Source organism: Cardiocondyla obscurior, linkage group LG11, assembly GCF_019399895.1.
Source record: "Cardiocondyla obscurior isolate alpha-2009 linkage group LG11, Cobs3.1, whole genome shotgun sequence".
In the NCBI taxonomy this organism is placed as follows: Eukaryota; Metazoa; Arthropoda; class Insecta; order Hymenoptera; family Formicidae; genus Cardiocondyla; species Cardiocondyla obscurior.
Window position 1 is genome coordinate 503859 of NC_091874.1, and position 16510 is coordinate 520368.

At 32.6% G+C, this 16510-nt stretch overlaps 2 protein-coding genes across 8 annotated transcripts; one reads left to right on the forward strand and one right to left on the reverse strand.

Annotated features, from left to right (window-relative positions):
- Nucleotides 1-10: 10 nt before the first annotated feature.
- Nucleotides 11-6412, forward strand: Napi-t (Na[+]-dependent inorganic phosphate cotransporter). 2 transcript variants are annotated; one of them, XM_070663401.1, is made up of 9 exons: nt 11-690; nt 2852-3344; nt 3526-3755; nt 3901-4131; nt 4233-4317; nt 4383-4488; nt 4572-4836; nt 4947-5321; nt 5422-6412. In XM_070663401.1, the coding sequence occupies exons 2-9, from the start codon at nt 3335-3337 to the stop codon at nt 5653-5655; spliced, it is 1536 nt and encodes a 511-aa protein (XP_070519502.1). In that variant the 5' UTR covers nt 11-690; nt 2852-3334; the 3' UTR covers nt 5656-6412. The 2 variants fall into 2 exon arrangements, with proteins under 2 accessions (XP_070519502.1, XP_070519501.1); XM_070663400.1 differs by having other exon boundaries at nt 11-3344.
- LOC139106537 (uncharacterized) lies at nt 5979-15610 on the reverse strand. 6 transcript variants are annotated; one of them, XM_070663394.1, is made up of 13 exons: nt 15057-15610; nt 14579-14740; nt 14289-14486; nt 13826-13945; nt 13358-13414; nt 11885-11987; nt 11684-11807; nt 11476-11605; nt 10943-11002; nt 10207-10332; nt 9863-10116; nt 9603-9790; nt 5979-9516 (listed from the first exon to the last, which is right to left on the reverse strand). In XM_070663394.1, the coding sequence occupies exons 1-13, from the start codon at nt 15070-15072 to the stop codon at nt 9216-9218; spliced, it is 1839 nt and encodes a 612-aa protein (XP_070519495.1). In that variant the 5' UTR covers nt 15073-15610; the 3' UTR covers nt 5979-9215. The 6 variants fall into 6 exon arrangements, with proteins under 6 accessions (XP_070519495.1, XP_070519494.1, XP_070519498.1 ...); XM_070663393.1 differs by having other exon boundaries at nt 11885-11996; XM_070663397.1 differs by lacking the exon at nt 13358-13414 and having other exon boundaries at nt 15057-15609.
- Between the last annotated feature and the right edge of the window lie 900 nt (nt 15611-16510).

Sequence of the window (16510 nt, forward strand, 5' to 3'; positions counted from 1 at the left end):
TATATATATTTTTTTTTTTTTTTTTTTTTTAACTTTTCATTCTTTTCGGTTCCTCGTGATTTTTCAAGTAGTAGAGAAAGTGGAGCGCAGCGTTGCATCACGCAACGTGTATCGCGGATTTGCGTATATTATATATACATATATGTATGTATATGCCTACAAATGACGTTAAACGCCTTGGAGAATGTAATAAACGATGTAAATTTCGTAACGTTGTATCCGAGATTGATCCCAAACGTGACTATCTAATTCTAAGATTTATTCAACGTAGCGCAGCGATAATTCTAATTGGTAATGTGAGCTCAAACTAATGCGGGACAAGAATTGTTGTACGTACTACGTTTATAAATACAAGAATTCGTATTGTTCCGGGCGGTTTAAATTTTAATATCATATTCACGTTGACATCGTTACCTTCGAGATAACCGTTTCTCTTTAAAATGTTTATCTTACGAGGAAGCTTGTTTATTACAGGCTGCTAATTTCTGAAACTCTGGTTGTTCACACTTGTTTCAGTCGCAACGAAATGAGATTATTGCATACACCGATGTCGTTCTTTCTGATTTCAGGGTCGTGGACAGTCGGTGTAGCGAAATGCACAAAAAACGATACGTCCCGACGGACGCAAAATAAGACCGCGGCAAAATTTCCGCGGCGATCGTGCGCGACGTGTGTGATTACAAATATGCGGTAAGTTTGGTGCGAAATTTTCTCTTCTGTAAATTACATTTGTCGCTCGGGACACGCAATTTTTCCGTCATGTGGTCCTCACGGAGACGATCATCGATACAAGACCTTTGCGACACGATCTTAGAACGTGATATTATGTTAAATGATTGCTCGTGATATACATATCAAAAAGGATAAATTATAAACGCATACGTACGCATTTTAGTGACGGTCTTCTATTTGCACAAAGAATTCTTTCGTTGCGCAGAAAATAATAAAGAAAAGAATTTTTAGTTCTTACGTAGCTGACTCTTCTCGTTACTGGTAATATCTTATCTGTTTGCTTTCATTCGTTGCCATGTATTGTTGAAAGTTTACGAAACTTATGATGCTTCAGCCAGGCTGTTATGTTACATTAACGCTAATGTTGTAACGCTAGCTAGATAAAAATTAATAACAGCTGTTTTACAATCGAGATAAATTTATTTAATTCATTTAAATAAAAAATAATGCATATTACATTTAATGAGAGAAACATATGTATACGAATAATAATGAGTAAAAAAATTAATCAGTTCCTATAGTGGGAGTTGCTTTTTTTCTTGCGACACGGAAGGCGAGTTTACGAGAACGGTTTATAAATTAAATAGATGTACAAATTCACTATCATAAAGGGTGAATAACCATATGATGATTTCACTTTGTTATCTGCACGATTTGTTTTCGATGATATCCAAATGACGAAACTTATGTGAGATTCAAATAAGTTTGAGATAATTCAGCGAAATCATCAGGCACAAATGATTATGGTGCACGCCTTCTTTCATCGCGCGTGCGTCTTTATCGCTTTTGTGAAGCAATTAGAGAAAATGATTATACACGAGCAGATGATTATATTTCCAGTTAAAACAGGAGATTGAGTAGCAAGGAAACAATGCAAGGCTTTATTTATCGGTAGAATTGAGTTGGCGATTAATTTTCCACGGTTCAAGTATCGAATACTTTTTATGGGTGAGAGGGGGGAGAATACTTAATATAACTTTCTTTTAATTTTTATCTAAATAAAAATTAATATTATAGTGTGCAAGAATATAAGCTTAGGCCTTAACTATAGAACGAAGAAATGGAATTGATAAATACGATACGCGATACAGTTACGCTAACGCAATAAATAGCGTGTCGTATGCAAATGATATCTATTGCACGAAATTGTACTCATCCTACAATTGGCATTCATCCATTTGACAGTTTATGAAGTTGTTCTCAAGGGGGAATCAGATCTCTAATTTGCCTCGTACTATCGACGATGAAACGTGAAGCTTGTGCTCAACGACGCAATGTTATTTTCATAATTACTCGCAATAAATTTTTATTTTAATTATTTAAGACGCCGCGGAATTACGTTTGATAAAAACTTAAATTGACAATTAATGTCGCTAATCGTTAATAGCGTGAAATATATTTTTTTTTAAGCAGAGATGTTCCATCGGGATTTTTAATTCGTGTTACATGTCGCGCATTGGCAATGAGAACAGATTTAATTATCGATAACTCAATGCACAAGAAATTAACTCGTATATAATACTTAATTGCGTGCTTCTCTTTTTGCTGCGGCATTAATGATCTAGATAAATATTAGCCGCGGTAGCTGCCATAAATCTTGAGCAATCACGCGAGCTGGTTACATCCAACGCCACGGCGAAACACTAAAATTGCTGCACGCACGATTCGCGATACAATTAAAAATCTGGAATAGATCCACAAATGCATAGCAACATTATCTCGTCAGAAATGCGTAACGAGAACTCGCAGAAATATGTATATTTACATAAAACTGTGTGCACTACGTGATAAGACAAAAATTAAGTACATATACATATTTTATTTGAAATAATATCGATATACTTGTTAAAAAAGTTATTAATAATTGACGATAACGAATATCTTCGGGCTATAATATTCAAACTTGAATTTTTCTTTTTTGACAGAATTTATAAAAAGGTTTTTAATTTTATATTAGAGCTATCTTCTTTTTATTTGGCAAATCAACACATGTACATACGTGCACTCTGTTATCTCTTATTTAAATACCGAAATACGTATTATCGTCTTGAATATTTTAGATAAAAAGATTAACATAAATTGTTGGTAATCGCGAATAATATTTTTTCGATTATTTAAGATACCGACCCGCATATATGTCATTAACATGACCAAATTGTCGTCACGATGTATCGTCGCGGGGACTCAATGAGAGCATTTGAAGGCTTTTATGAAACAGAGGCGTGCCACTTGTCGTTACTTTTGCAAGAGTAGAGGATCGTGCACAGATTCCTGCGGTCCATAAAATTCTGCTCGAAGAACAGTCATGCAGTATTTGACGTGACGCTAACTGATTAACATACATTTGGATGCGCAAAGTATATCAGAATATATTTAAACGAGAGGCTGGAGAAGTCTGCCGTAGGATGAATTCATTACAAATAACGGTATAAAAATTCATTTAAAGATTCGGTGGCAGCCGGATCCAACACAAGTGGAATCTGTATTTCCTTGATAACATCTAAAGTATCTATTGAAATATCGTGTAAAAATTAGTAATAGTGATGTTTAGAAGTGAATAATTTTTAACCATCAAATATTAATTTAAAAAGAAAGGACAAAGATGGACAAGAGTAAGTAAAATGGGGTTCTAATATTGTATACAAGTTTTGTTTGATTTAGAATATTACAACTAATTTACCATCGTAAAGAAAGAACCGTTTAGTTCTGTAATTTGTAATAGAGTCTTGTTATAAAGTCTTGTTTAAAGAATTTAATTTGTATTTTCTTAAAAAATCATATTTAATATTTCAGAAAAGGAGTTAATTAAATGTCGAGACGTTTTATGGCTCTTAGTTCTTTGCGGTTTTGCCATCAATTACATGTTACGATTAAATTTGAATCTCACTATTGTTGCAATGGTAATACCGTATCCGAAACCCGCAGCTGTTGCGCAGTGCAATGAGGAAAACAATGCATCAACCGTTGACATTTGGATTAACGAAACATCTTGGGATGATAATACTTCTTTCGTAAACGTCACGGTATCCTGAAAAAAAAATTTCTTTTTTTTTTTTGTGAATAAAATTAATGAGACGTGCGTTTCATATGCAATATCAGATTTAACTTTTGGTTGTGAAAGAGCAGCGCCTTTTCTTTCAACATTTCTTATTTCACAATTTTGTTTAGTATGAAGATCGATTTGCTTGGAACGAGTACGAACAAGGACTAATATTGGGAGCCTATTACTGGTTACACTGGATATCGCAGCTTCCTGGTGGTCTCTTGGCCAGACGATACGGTACGAAACTCGTGTTTGGTCTGGCAAACTTCTTAACGGCACTTCTAGGATTTCTTATACCTTATGTAACACATCTATACATGTTGATAATTCTCCGTGTGGTGCAAGGACTGATTGCGGTAAGCTTCTTGTAAAAATTAAATTTTTTTAAAAACCTTATTTTCTTTTTTCAAGTTTGCGCGTAAGTGTAATTAATTTTTTTTTTTTCTTTTTTTTTCAGGGTGTTATATGGCCATCGATGCATGATATGACGGCGAAGTGGATCCCACCGAATGAGAGAAGCAGATTTGTCAGTGCTTATCTTGGTAAGATGTTACGATTGCAAAATTGAGATGTACTAAGGGAAATGAAACAAGGATATAATTTTCAGGTAGTTCTGTAGGAGCAGCAGTGACTTACCCTCTGTGTGCAGCCGTTAGTAGTTCCTTAGGCTGGGGTGCATCCTTCCACGTGACATCTTTGCTAGGCGTGATTTGGTGAGTGCACGGTGCAAAATCCAACTCATTAAATCTAATTATTTAGTTTCATGGGGATTAATACATTATGCAAATTATCGCAGGTATTGTTTCTGGCATTTCCTCGTATATGATTCACCACAGCAGCATCCGCGAATTTCTGATGATGAGAAAAATTATATTCTTGACAATATCAGTGGAGCCATCGAAAGCGAAAAGGAAACTCAAATACCATGGAGATCGATAGTTCTGTCGAGACCGGTATGGGTGACTATCTTTGCTCATTGGGGCATGGCTTGGGGCTTTTTCACTCTCATGACACAGGCACCTACTTATTTCAACTTCATCCACGGATGGAATATCAATGCCGTAAGTTTCTCTCGTTTTCTCCATATTGTTCAAACGTACAAGGACGTACAGAATAAATTTACATTTATTTCTTACGTTAATTATAATCTAAACTCTAATTAATTTTCTAGACTGGAATACTGGCGGGTGCGCCACATTTGCTCAGAATGATTTTCTCGTACTTTTTTTCAATGATGAGTGACTGGTTGCTACGTACGAAGCGAATGAGTCTGACAAATGTGAGGAAATTAGCCACCTTTGTATGCACCGGCGTACAAGGGGTTCTGATTGCGGCCCTTGGATTTAGTGGATGTCATCCGTTGCTCGCGGTTATTTTTATGATGACCGGTACGGCAGTTAACGGCGCCGTTTCCGCTTCTACATTGGCGATCTTCGTTGACTTGAGTCCTAATTATGCCAGCATCCTTCTTGGATTCGCTGGCATGATCATCATATGGGCTGGATTTATTTCGCCAGCTATCGTTGGGTCATTGACGAATAATAATGTGAGTCTAATCTGTTTATTTATAAATGCATCAAAAATATCTTCAAATTATCGTCGACTAAGCTCCTTCTGTTGCGATAACGTTATTTTTATTTTTACAGCAAACTGTGGGACAGTGGCGCTTGGTTTTCTTTATCGCCGCCGCTAATTCGATAGCTAGTTGTATTATATACATGGTATTTGGTACCTCAAATGAGCAGCCGTGGAATCAGTATGCCAAACTAAATACGAAGGAACGAGAGATGCAGGAACTATCTCCTGCAACCGTAAAAAATGATAATTACGCCGAGAATGCGGATGACACCGAAAAATCGGACTTTATTAAAGATAGATAACAAAATAATTCTTTATTTTCTGGTTGCTACGTGCTTATAGCAATTTTGTGCTAATCGTTACTTTCATACGAAATACAAATTACAGCGACTAAATTATCTATATTTAAAACAAAATAGCATTGCAGTGCAATTTTTATTTTTTATTTTAATATTTTATTTTTGCCAATAAGAAAATATCTTTAAATATTTTTGCACCTGCTTCGTTGAAAGAATATTCAAAGGGGGAAAAAATATTCAAAGCAAATGTAAAGATTTTCAGTACAGTGCACGATAGTTTAGCTTTAGTGAACTCGTTCGAAGGACATTATTTAATAAAAAGAATGTAACGATTAATCGTATATTTGATAATACACTCGTATAACTTACTCTTTCATTACAAGAACACGAAGGAATAAAGGAACGATATTATAGCATAAATAAAGACTAAACTATTGTAATGCGACATATGATTGCATTTGCAATCGCCACACACGCTTTATAAATTAAATTCACGTATACCTAATGTTTTACAATAATAACGCATTATACTCAATTTTTATATGCGCGTAAAATGTAAATTGCGGTGCAGTTTCAATAACAAACTCGACGATGGCGAATCAATCATTTTCTATGCCCGTTCGTTTTACACGAAAGAATTACCGGAATTATCACAGGTTCGTTTCTGCTATGATGCAGATTAAATACCGCGCCTTCTCTCGTGGACACGCATCGTGTGGCTACCATGAGATTATTTATCATAGACTTCCGAATCATCACTCGTAAATAAAAATGCGCAGTGGTTCGAGTTGTTAATTTTTACAGACCACTGTGGAGACGAAAAAGATACAACGCACAGACATCTCGCACGTTAAGTAGTAATATCGTTATACATGTTAGGACTTTTCACCTTGTAATTAGAATTAAATTTTGTAAAACAATAATTTAATTATAAATAAATTAAAAATAATGACTTTCTCATGTTACCATAGCAGACACCTTTTAAGTACCTATTAATACACCTAAGTTTGATCTAGATTTAATCAGGATTTTATTTTCAAACTAATAATAAACCTTTGTATTTGTCGGAAGACTAATTATACACTCAAACACAAACTATATACTTTTTTTCAGAAGCCGCATCAATACGATGTTTTTAATATATTAGTAAATAATTTAATATTAATATAAATAATTTTACGTAAGTATAGCAACGTAAAATGCACATTTTTCGTTAATATCTGTAAAAATTATACGTTTTTTATATCTTTTAATATGAAAATATATCAAAATAAAAACTCTAAAAATTAATAAAGTATTAATATTCTGTGGGGAGGAAAAAAAAATCGGTGTTTTGATACACTACGTCGTGTTTTAAATAATTACAGTTCTCTCTGTATTTTGAAAGTTTTTAGACTTTAAAATCATATAGATAATTTAGAAGATCATCAGATAATAATGCGAATCAGCAAATTGATATTAAGTTGATATTGCCATAGACACAATTTCTTCCTATAATATATAAACTAAATATGATCACGTGAAATAATTCATACCTTATATTAAATATCTATTATTGTATATATAACCTAAAAAGTAATAAATATAAATACAGGTAGAAAACACAGTTATACGACTAGTATCGAAAGCGCGTCGTAATAACGCAAATACGAATACGCAGTTGGAAGCTCAAAGCTCCTAAGTTTTAACTGATATGATAAATGAATCTTGTAATCTAAATCTAATATTAGGCCTAAAATAGGAATCTGTAGTCATAAAAGATAAATTAACATAAAATTCTATCATATATAAATTCGCGCGAGCGCATCCCGATTTAAATATATATTATTTTATATTCATTTGTATATATTATATATATATATTCATATATCTGTATGCGTGTACATATAATTCTCTGTGTTCAATAGAATTTTAACTGTGTGCTTCTACGCAACAAGTGACTTTTGTCGTTTGTGTTGATCTTTCTATCATTAAGCGTTACATAAACTTATTATAAATTGTATTCTATGCAATTCTTGACATTTCCGAAGCTTCTTAATGTCTTTGCTACACACGTACAACTGTGGTGATTTTGTAAAATAAATGTTATACGTGTACGATATAAAATAAAATCTCATGAAATTTATGTGCACGGTAAATAAGCTACGAACAAAATATTAAACAACTTGCACTAATAGAAAAAACTCATAAAGAATTATTCTTATTTGTATTTGGAGCTATTTAAAGCTAGAATCAATAGCTATTTTTGTAATTTTTACGTCTTGATTTTTGTTAAAATTTCAAGATCTCTTTTACCATTAACACATATACACGATGTATGTATAATATATTTTTTTTCTAATTTTTTAGGTCCATATTTGAATTTAATATTTAGATATTAAGTTCTTGTGCACTACCCTGTAAGTGTAGAATTCCTTAATTGTGTCGAAAAAATTGGTATACCAATGAAATTTCATATATAGAAAATTGTTTCAAAAATCTTTTGCAACGATAGCATTCAGATTTTATAAGGGCAGTGAATTTAATAAATATGAACACGTTGGCACATTGTAATAGAAATCTTTGTTGCGTATTTTGCATGTAATCTAGAACTTCAGAAAAATGCATTTTATTGATCCTCGTAAATGTGAATATAGAATGCATATATATCTGTTGAAACGTCAATATATACTCTGGCAAACATTTAATAATTACTCCAGCAATATATTTTAACGACAATTTAATTTCGATTTAGTAAATACTGTACTTTCAGTTCCATCTATCATATCTACCACTAAAAGTTTATAATTTGCCTAACTTGGTATCTCATTTGGACTTGGTGCAACATTTAATCGTCCTATCGTAGCAAGTACGAATGCAACAGTAGCACTATTAGATTAAATTCGAAAGAATTACTATTAAATTCATTACCTATCTAGAGAATAATCTTTTAAAGCGTCATTAGTCTTTGTTGCTTCTGATTGTTTGGTGTTCAGAGTCGAACAAATGTGTGTTCGTAACCTCATTTAATATATGTTTAATACAAGTGCACATAAGTTTTTATTTTCGTAAAAAAAAAAAAAAATTTTTTTAATTAAAAGAAATTGTTTCATTATAAAAATTATAATAATATATCGTGTGATAAATGTAAAAAATAATGATGGCACTATTTTCTTTTTAAACTTTGATAGATAAACGATTGAAATAAAAAATAACCAACAATAATCAATAGTTTTTTTCAAAATTATTTAACTACCTTAATTATAGCGGTAATATTACATAAAAATTTTTTTTTAATCATTAAGTAAACATTTGTAAAAATGGCACTAAGAAAAATTGTTTAAAATTTGAGCGCAGCGCGTTGATTATTCTATCAGATAAAGTATTGTGCAATCTTCTATGTCTTTACGTATTTTATATTAATAAGGAACTTACCAAAATTAGCCAGTTACTTAATCATTTCTGTGCACTTTGTGTAATATTCACCATTTTGATTTTAGACCTTTTTCTTGCCCTATAGAATCATGTGTATCGTGTTGTACGCCATGTAAAATAGAATCACATAAATTAAACGAGAAACGATATTAGTCATTAGTCGGTGGATCCATTGCACATATTATAGCTTTCATTACGCTAGCTGCCGCCAATGCCGCATAAGGCTGCCATTCTTTGATTCGAGTACCGTCTTTGTAATCAGCTATTCCGCGAATTACTACGAAATTTTCGCGGCAATTACCCAAGATGCTTTCTACAACAGCATCCATTTCAGCGTCAAATGCAAGCGCGCCGAATCGGCTCGCAAACTTTTGCCTAAGTTGATCATCTCGTGCAACTTGTCGGCCGGATGCCACCGGCGCTAAATGAATTCGAGAGCATCCATCGGTTCTGTTATAATGGAATATTAATACATATTCACGTATCAAAATGTATGTACATGAAATAAAATGTGGAATTAATTTTTATTAACTTACCTTTTATTCATTGAATCTTGAGGTGCGGTTGGATGAGATACCTCAATAACGTCTCTTTCTCCAATAGCCATGTATAGTTTGTCAGATTCTGGTGGTGGTGCATTAAAATCATGTTCTGATTGATTGACCAGATTTTGAACGCCTTCTTTCATATATGTCTGCCACGGTGGAAACGCTTCATTTTCAGCCTATAAAAAAAATTAACATTGTAGACAAATATAATACGCGGTTAATTAAAAAAAATTATACAAATTAAGTACTTGTTTCTTAAGAGTCGCTGCAATTTCTTGAAGACCGAGATTCGGTGGGCAATACTCCTTGGTTTCAAAATGATAATTTCCACTTTCGTTCATCTTGGCACTTTCGCAATAAACATAAGCATATTTTTTATTAAGTGGTGTTGGATGTGATATAACTACATCGCCCAAACGCACGTGTTTATTGTAATCTGTATAATGAGGGACTCCGCCACCGACACCAACAAGAAAGACGAAATCCACCTTTTGAAATGTACCTGTAAATACAAAAAATTATAACAATAAAAGTAAAAAAATATATACATGTAATTTAAGACAATCTTTTAAAGAAAATACTAAATGCTTACCTAACAATCTAGTAGTAGTATTGCCCGCTGCAGTCATTGCTTCTCTAGTATGGCCCACAGTTGGTAGTTTAGTGCACACAATCCGATGTGCACCGATATTGCCTAAAGTGTATACGTTTGATTCGCCTATAACAAACAGTATTTATTCGTTATTTTTTTATTTTTATGTATTTTAAAGTTTATATCTCCTTTTATCCTTCATTTGCGTATGATACATGTGCACTGTGCGGCTATTAACAAAGTGGAACGGAACCTGTGTCATATGTGACGATAAAATAAGTAATCTGTAGACTAAATATATTTTAATTTATAATTATTAAAAATTAAAACCTTTTATTAAAATTTTAAAGAATACTGATAAAAAATATAATTTCTTTAAAAATATTAAAATTATTATTTTAATATTATTTTCGTAAATAAAAATAATAAAAATAAGTACAATAATGTAAAAAAAAATCCCACAAAATTAATATAATACGAAATACAAATAAAATCAACGTAACATAACAAAATAGCAAAAAAATAAAGCTGTACAAAACATTCACAAACACAAAACAAAATTGTAACAGTAATTATTTTAGTAACACATATATAAAGAACACAAAATCATTTATAACATAAAGAAAAGTTTCGATATTATAGCATCACTTTGCCCTGCATTGTTCTTCGATCACAAGCAATTGGCAAGCTATGAAATGACATTAAAATGATAAAGTTATGTTACAAACTACTTTACCAAAACGGCATATCACTCGCGGAACCCCGTCTATCGTGTCTGTCGGTGAACTCGCGGTACCTAAAGTTTCATGCATGATGAAATATATCCTAATTATCGTTTGAATATTTGCCACCGATTAACGGAGCAATATAAATCGATAGTTATATTTGCATAAAAAAAAAGAAAAAAAGAAAGACTATAATCTAAAATAAATATGTAGTCAGTCAAAAATCGATAAGGTTAAAGAAAATTTATTACATATAGTTTAATTAAAATGTTTAAAAATGATTATTTAGTAATTTGTTTAAAAAAACAATTCCAGCAAAGAATAGAAGCAAGGAAGTCAAAAGAATTTTTTTAATATTAGAAAAAAATTCGAGTACAACTATCTGATAATAAGTATCAGATAATCAGAAATAAAATAGAGAAATGAGTTTACTTTTCGTAGCATTCGTAGCATATCGTATATCGCAAATCTTACCATTATAGAATTATAATTTTTTTAAATAAAATATATGTTAAATAGTAATAAATAAGAAAAAAAATCTTACCAACGGTGGTGTAACGAACGAAGGTTTCCTTGTTCTCGACTAATGAATCCACAGCAAGCTTTTCACAATATTGAGCCGTAATAATAGCTATAGTGGGTTGTTTTGCCACAGTTGGCATCTGCTTCACCACCTAAGAACATATTTTATAACATTGTATACATAAATTTCAAAAATCAAATTTAGAAATTAAATTTAAATAATAAATTACTTGAACTTGGGTATCTTCATGAACAACACGTGTAAAAGCCCCATGATCCATTGCTTTAACAACTCCTTTCTCTTGAAGCTCTTTCAATTTAGCTTCCACAGCTGATGGTTCCCATCCATGTTCCCTAAAAGCAAATGAATATTTCGATACATTATTTTTTTCTTGATCTAAATTCTATTAATTTAAAACAATTCAACTTACTTTGCGATGTCAGTTACGGTGACTGGATTTGGATAAGCAGACTCAATAAGCTCCAAAACTTTTTCTACTGTTAACTCAATCATTTGACCCATGACTGTTTCGTCTGTAGATACTTAAAAAAAAAAAAAAAAAAAAAAAAAAAAAAAAAAAGAGAACACTTAATTAATCGTACGATTATGTAATAATTATTATAAGTTTATCTTTTTAAGCCGCGTGTATATCTATTGTAATTTAAAAATCACAGTTAATAGCATTGAAACAAGAAAAACAGCACTCCATAACATATGCAAGTTAAATTTTTTGCCGTGTAAATGAGTGTAGATTAATCTAAATTTGTGTATTTAGGTAGCTTTTTATCTGTCTAATCTGCCTAAAGTAAAAATGTGTGAAAGTTTTAGTATATCTGTAGTAAGTGCATATCTTAACTAGTCTTTGTTTCTATAGCTAGAGTCGAGCTAAAACCGTTAGTGAAGGATACAGCTAATGTATATGTGAGAGTGGAACTTGAACACATATACATATATGGTAGCTAGTGACCATGAGTAAAAGGTTCGTGCTCTACATGGATGCATTTCCTTACAGAATGAAGACTAAAAGGGTAATGTCATTGTACTATGTAGTATGGTAATGAATAACCAATTAAAAAGATCGAATGTAGGACAGGACATGTATGATTCTTATACATGTGTATGTAGCTAACATGTGCACACGAATTTGATGCCATATAATTTCGTATTTAAAGTTAATGCAAAAAAAAAAATAAAACAACATTGTCGAAACTAAATTTTAATTAAAAAAATTATATCCCAATAACTGATATTTAATATTTAATTTTATCAAACTGTTCATGTATGTTGACTGTAAAATATTTTATGTGTTGTGTAACATTTTTATCTCTAATCATGCTGTAAGGGTAAATATGTATATATTGTACACTATGTATAGGGAAATATAGTTCAAGTCAAATGCTTAAACGCGCGATTTTTCACACTCTAATTAACGTATTATCTAATAATTGTTCATTCATTAAACAGATCGGAAAATTCTTTTTTACATAACTCAAGTATATAGTAAAACTTTTATACAAAAGATTGCAATACATTTTCTCTCAACATAAAAAAAAGATATATCTTTTTAATTTCTGAATGGAACGTCGTAATATAAATCAATGCAAATCGTAATATTAGGCAAACTGTGTTAAGTCAATGTTGTTATGGTTACCAGATTATGTGCCAAGCGGTAAATGTATGTACATTCACCAGCTAAGTAAAAAGAAATTTCTTTTCTTTTAATCTAAAATTATGTATTATGTGAAAGGATTTCGAAATATTTTATTCGGTAAGTATTGTGTTATGGAAAATATATTATGTGTGTCAAAGTTTTGTTCAAACTATTAGCCTGTGTACGAGAAAAGAAAGAGAATAAACATCAATGAAATGTGACAAAGATGCTGATTTTTTTTCATTCTCGAACCTGAACTCCACATAACTTTCTCTGAGGGAGGAAGTGTGAATAGTAAGTGACCAGTAGCTGTGAATAATAGAAATTAAGTATGAAATAGATGTTCACGCTCAATACAATGTAATTGCGAGTACAGAATGTATACATGAGAAAACCCTGACTTTAATTTACACAATGAATATATGAGGTACTAAGAGTTTTAGTCAAGTGTGCATTTCCTTTTGAGTTCAGCTATAACATGCACTTGAGACATGTCTAATATCTTTCAATAAAGAACCATTAAGCTCAATCGACTTAATCAAATAACCATTAACTCCCTTCCCTTTTACTCATATAGATCTTTCTTGTTTTATTAAACTAAAATAGATTATAATTGGAAAACCAGAATGCATATAAGAAATGTATAGACTATTAATTTCATGTATCTTATATGCAATCTCTACAATACAATAATGTACCAAAAATTAAATAACTACTTACATGGTCTGCTTGGAAGGGTAATTGGCTCTTCCAATTGTCTCAATTCTACTTCTAGTTTTTTAATACTGAGATATTTATGTTGCATCAATTTCATTATCTTTTTAATAAATCCCACATAATCTACAAAAAAATATCTGACGTTATTAAAAATAAAAATAAAAAAAATTAAAATTATAAAAAATTACATATAAAAAACCAGTCATTATTTTAAAAATAAATTTTAGTGACTTTATAAATGCTATAGATAACGTTTGCTATTCTTTCTCAAATGTCATATAGAATTTATGCTCACTACTGTTATACTGTCTACAGTTTAAAATTAGATTTAAGAGTGTTTATAAGATAACAAAGAAACATTCGTGTTTAAGTTCTTGAGTTATATCAGATACATTTGATGTAAAGAATACAGTTCTAAGAAACACTACTTGGATTGCCGATTAATGCATATCATGTTACAATTTACCTCTGGGAAATTCCTGTGGCGTCACAAGTTCCCTGAAGAATTCTTGTGCAACGCTCGGCTGTTCTGTTTCAACAAGTGTATCGACAAACCAGAATTGGAGAGTTCTCTGTTCCTGTGTATGCTTCCCAGTTTGTGCACTCACTAAAAACACTCTAAACTGTAAGCACAATTGCGCGGGATGCATCTCGCCGTTCGTAACTGGAACAATTAAATATATTAAATATGAGATTTGTTCAAGATTTAATCGAAAAAATTAATTTTATTTATTAATTTCGACAAATATATTGTACCTGCCACAGCCTGTTTGTTGATAACAATTCCCTTGTGATCACCACCAGCGATGTGAACGTTGTTCTCGTTCCCATTTTCAGCTGGAGCCTCCAAAGCTTGCCTTTCAATTATTAATGTCGTAGAGTTGGCCGTTTTGCATTTTGGCGTCATAACAATGTGCTCTATTTCGGAAATAGAAAAAAAAGGTGCACATTCACAAAAAGTTCCTTATCTTCATCCTTATCGTGCAAGATTAAAATTAGAGAATTGTGCTTCACAATTTTACCGAATTTCACCTGTGCGTTTCTATTTTTTGATTTATTTTATTTAACAATCCTATTTAAAATATTCGAATCGAGTAAGTCAGCGACGAGTGCTGACGAAGAAAAAAGAACATCGCGGTAATCCACTTGATCTCTGAATGAAAATTATTCTCCTGCTGTCTCGTAAATCTTACTGTCCGAGTGTACACACGAGAAACCGCGTTTTATAACTTACCAGTCTTTTCGCCCATCTTTGCAATGTCGTTTCGTCCCGTTTACTGTGGCACACTACAGTTCCTTGACAAAAGTGACAGGAAGGCGCGCCGAACCAGAACGCCTCGTGACGATAACACAACGTTGACACCTGCTCCGATCGACGAGCGGCTGCTGACTGTCGTCAGTCGTCAGTGGCGTCACCGATTACACTTTTTCTTTTTCTCTTTATGCGCCTTTCCAGTCTCCCGTTTCCCACTTCCCACTTCGACTTCCACCCTCCTCGCACGTCGGCGCTGGCGCCTGTGATGTTAGTCGCCGATGCATCACCCTATTTTACATCATCCCTTCTTGTCCTCATTAAACGATCCCTTGGACCCAACCCTGTCGCTTAGTCACACTCGTATTTTTTACGGGGGAAGTTCAGTGGCTCGAAAAAAGAACCGATCAGCAGAGACTGTAATCAGATGATTTAGCGCAAAGGTCGGCGTTCGATTGTTCATCGATGTGTCACCGATCGCACAAATGACATCATCGATATTTATAACTTGTGAATGATAATGTTTAAAAAATTAGTATGACGCTTGAATTAATTGAAAACCTTACTCGCAACCAGAGAGTCCAACTCGGAATCGCGGCTTCCACGTGTACAAATACAGAGGCTCGTCCGTGTGAAGCCAGCGCTTCGGCTACTATCGGATAGAAGAAAAGGCCAGAGCTATAAACTGTCTGTCCTACTCTTTCGCGGCGTCGCCGGCAGTAGTTATCATAGATCCGCTTCTCGGTAACATCGCCGAGTTATAAGATGAGAGCAGACATATAAACTTAACAATAAAATTAATATTTTATAATTTAAACTCACAATCAGTTAAGGCTGGTGTTCATAGATAACGACCTAAAATTCGCACATGCTTCTTATTATATTTTTGCTTTTTTTTTAGGAAAACTATGATCTAACAAACGATTTTCTTTGCATATTTGGTAATAACAAACGATTGCGCATCGATTAAGCGTAAGTAGAAGTAAAAATTTTACTTGGGGTGCTAACTTTATACTCAAATTAATTTTTTAATTTCTATAAAAAATATTATCTAACAAACGTTTTTCTTTATCTAACATTCAATAAGAAACGACTAACAATCGATTTGCAATAACGAAAATTAAAAATTCCGAAATGGGGGTGCTAACTTTATTGAGGTAAGCGGACCCGCCGACGACGCCGACGTCGCCTGGCGTCCCGCAGCGCCGTCCAGACGCGTCGAAAACCGCGCCGCCGAGGCGTCGTTAAAGCCGTTTTCTTTTCGCATAACCGACATTGATTTTATTATTGTTATTATTTCTCGAGCAATTTGCTGTCGCGGAAAATTATGACGGATTCAAATAATTAATATAATTTAATTTAATTTATTAATTAGTTCATAAAAAAAAAAAATAAGTCGATCTCCGTTCGAGATGATCGACGAGAAAAAAAATTCG

Coding starts and splice junctions, on each gene's coding strand:
- Napi-t (XM_070663400.1), top strand. Junction 3,756..3,900: donor CTTCTTTCGTAAACGTCACG/GTATCCTGAAAA, acceptor AATTTTGTTTAG/TATGAAGATCGATTTGCTTG. Junction 4,489..4,571: donor TCTTTGCTAGGCGTGATTTG/GTGAGTGCACGG, acceptor AAATTATCGCAG/GTATTGTTTCTGGCATTTCC.
- LOC139106537 (XM_070663393.1), bottom strand. Junction 10,333..10,942: donor GCGAGTGATATGCCGTTTTG/GTAAAGTAGTTT, acceptor TGTTTGTTATAG/GCGAATCAAACGTATACACT. Junction 10,117..10,206: donor TACTACTACTAGATTGTTAG/GTAAGCATTTAG, acceptor TTGTATTTACAG/GTACATTTCAAAAGGTGGAT.